This window comes from Mustela nigripes, chromosome 9 (assembly GCF_022355385.1).
Source record: "Mustela nigripes isolate SB6536 chromosome 9, MUSNIG.SB6536, whole genome shotgun sequence".
Classification (NCBI taxonomy): Eukaryota; Metazoa; Chordata; class Mammalia; order Carnivora; family Mustelidae; genus Mustela; species Mustela nigripes.
In genome coordinates this window covers 3,195,500-3,198,057 of record NC_081565.1, presented here as the reverse complement: position 1 = coordinate 3,198,057, position 2,558 = coordinate 3,195,500, and the positions used below count along the sequence as shown (strand labels likewise).

At 62.0% G+C, this 2,558-nt stretch overlaps 1 protein-coding gene across 10 annotated transcripts in view; it reads left to right on the top strand.

Moving 5' to 3' along the window:
- Positions 1-374: 374 nt before the first annotated feature.
- The window catches only part of ADAMTS13 (ADAM metallopeptidase with thrombospondin type 1 motif 13), a 28,403-nt gene continuing 26,219 nt past the window's right edge, over positions 375-2,558 (top strand). For 7 of the 10 annotated variants that reach the window (XR_009406210.1, XR_009406212.1, XR_009406211.1 and 4 more), the window contains exon 1: positions 375-558. Coding sequence is in view for 4 of the 10 variants with exons in the window: in XM_059410400.1 (XP_059266383.1) it covers positions 389-558 (170 nt within the window). In the remaining 6 variants the exon portion in view is untranslated. Of the gene's footprint in view, positions 687-769; positions 789-990; positions 1,168-2,558 lie in introns of those variants that run through there. The other 3 variants (XM_059410402.1, XM_059410403.1, XM_059410406.1) reach the window with 3 other exon arrangements.

The following is a 2,558-nucleotide window of genomic DNA, read 5'->3' as shown; positions in this document are numbered from 1 at the left end:
GCGACCCCGCGCGCGCCGCCGCACGTGCGCCCCCCGCCCCCGGAAGTGCTCTTCTCTTCCCGACCCGCTGGAAACCGGGCCTCCGCCCCTGGTTCCGCACAGCCCGGGGCAAGACGAGGCTCTCCGCCCGCCGGGGAGAAGGGTCACCGGCCCAGCGAGCGGCGTCGGTCTTCATGACTGAGGGTGGGGTTCGGGGAGGCCTCGGATCCTCCGAGAGCGAGGGAGAGGACAAGAAACGAGGACGCCGGAAGGGAACTGGGGGGCCGCAGTCGCTGTAGCACCGCGGCTGGGCCGGCCGAGCGCAAGGGCGCGGGCGGCCGCCAGGGGACGCTGGGCGGCCGGGCCTGGGGCGGGCGTGGGCGGAGCCGGGGGGCGGAGCGGGCGGGGCATGGCCACGCCCCCAGCCGGGCGGCCCGGGCTCCGCCCCTCCTTCCTCAGTTTCCCGAGTGGGGACGGAAGGTGGACCCCAGCGCAGCGCGGCTGCGAGGCTCTTGAGCCACAGCCGACGGCAACGAGGAAACATTGTAACAACGCTGGGAATTATTCTGCGCAGCGGCGGTGAGAATCAACCACCGGCCGCCCTCTGCCTGGCCCGCGGTGCCTCGGCGTCCCGAAAGTCTCCGCGTGGGTCAGCGCGCGGCCCGGGGGCTCCAGGAGACGGCTCGCACGCCAGCCCGGGAATTCGGGTACCCGCAACTGCCGGGCAGCGGGAGGAGGTTGACCCGGGGCGTGGGGAGGGGCGCGGTTACCAGACCCCTGCAGGATGCCGGGGGACGTGGGAATGGCCGGTAAGTAAGAATTTCTGTCTCACGTGCCCGACGCGTTAGTTGCAATATCCGGGGCATACTTAGACTAAAACAAGAAGTATTCGTTGTTTATCGAAAATGGAAATTTAACGAAAAGTCCTGATTTTTATCCTCTGAATGTGGCCACTCTATGGGGGGGCGGGGCCGCTTAGATCGGGTCACAAGGGATGGCCTCTTTGAGCAGGTGACATGTGAAACCTGACGGGGGACCAGGGCTCAGAGGGAAGACCCGCAAAGCCCTTGAGGCGTCTGAGGACGGGGAAGCCAGCCGGCCCGGCTCAGGCTCTGTGGCCAAGGGGAGACAGGAGCAGCAGGGCACGTCTCACCTGTGATTCCAGAGTCTCGGAGGCTGCCGGAAAGGGTTTGGATATTTTACTCTTAGGGCAGGGGAAGCCATCGATTGCTTTAAAGCTGGGGGGTGACGCAGTCTGACTTGAGTTCTTAAAGGATCACTGCCACTGTGTGAGAAATGGGACGGGGAGGGCGCACGGACACGAGAGGGCGGGGAGGCCAGGTGGGAGCCATGACCGATGCCCAGGCCTGCGGTGATGAGCTTGGATCAGGGGGCAGTGTGTCCTTCTGGGTCTCCAGGGAGCAGTCACAGAGACAGTCAGGCGCCCGCAGCACCGGGGAGAGGTAAAAGGGGAAACGCAGAACGGGTGGGGAGAGCCTAAGGCAATCCCACAGATCTGGCCTGGGAAAGGAAGGCGAACCAGCCCGGGATGGAATCCTAGCAGCCTCCGGATAACAGAGGACACCAGGGCAGGGACCCTGCACAGTCACCAGCCCGGGATGGAATCCTAGCAGCCTCCGGATAACAGAGGACACCAGGGCAGGGACCCTGCACAGTCCCCCGCTAGCTGTCAGCTGAGTCGGGGGGGTGGTGTCCTGGAGGTGTGAGGGAGCCGGAAATAGTGCTTTGGAGAGTATGACTGAGAACCTTCCAGAAAGTAGAGTGGGCTGCCAGGTGGTCTGTGAGGCTGAGGGCAGCGTGGTGCCACGTGGCCTGGTTCTGTGACTGTCCACCGGGGCCAGACACAGGATAGTGAGTAGTGAGGGGGAGCAACTGAGGCAGAAAATGTCTTTGAGACGTGAGGGTAGTGGGGGGCCCGGGATTTGCACTGGGTGAGGAAGGGTGGAATGAAACAGGATCACTTATATGTCAAGGGATTTCAAAATGGAGCCAGGACTCCATTAAGGAGACCGGCCATATGCCTGTCCTCACCGGTGGACATGTGACCTCTTGAACTGGGCCAAAGTGCAAATATTCCAGGGACCAACCCTGAACCCTTCAAGCCCCCCCACAGTGAGAGACCGGCAGTGACAGCCTCAGTGCAGATTATGTCATAAGGCTTCCCTTTTTGCTGCTGACACCGATCACAAATTGTCTGTAAGCAACACACCCAAGCGGCCTATCTTAGCTGTGAATCCTTCTGAGTTTTGCTCCCTAGTGGGGCCTTATTTGGGTCGTGGCCCAAATCTCGGTGGCCTGGATAGCAATTCTTCCATTCCAGATAAATGAGCTCGTGTAGCAATCGCCTCCTGATGATTTTAGCTAGACACAGGGAATGGGGAGTGGAGAGCAGGACAGGTCACGGGGTGTCGGTCGGATCTGGAAGGCGCAGCCTGCCTTCAGTCAGGGGACAGTAACCCAGCCTCGGTTCTAGAATCACGCCTGAATCCACATTCCCATGATCCCCGGTCCAGTGCTCCTTCCTGTGACTTTGCTGCTTGGCCCAGCCCCATCCCAGG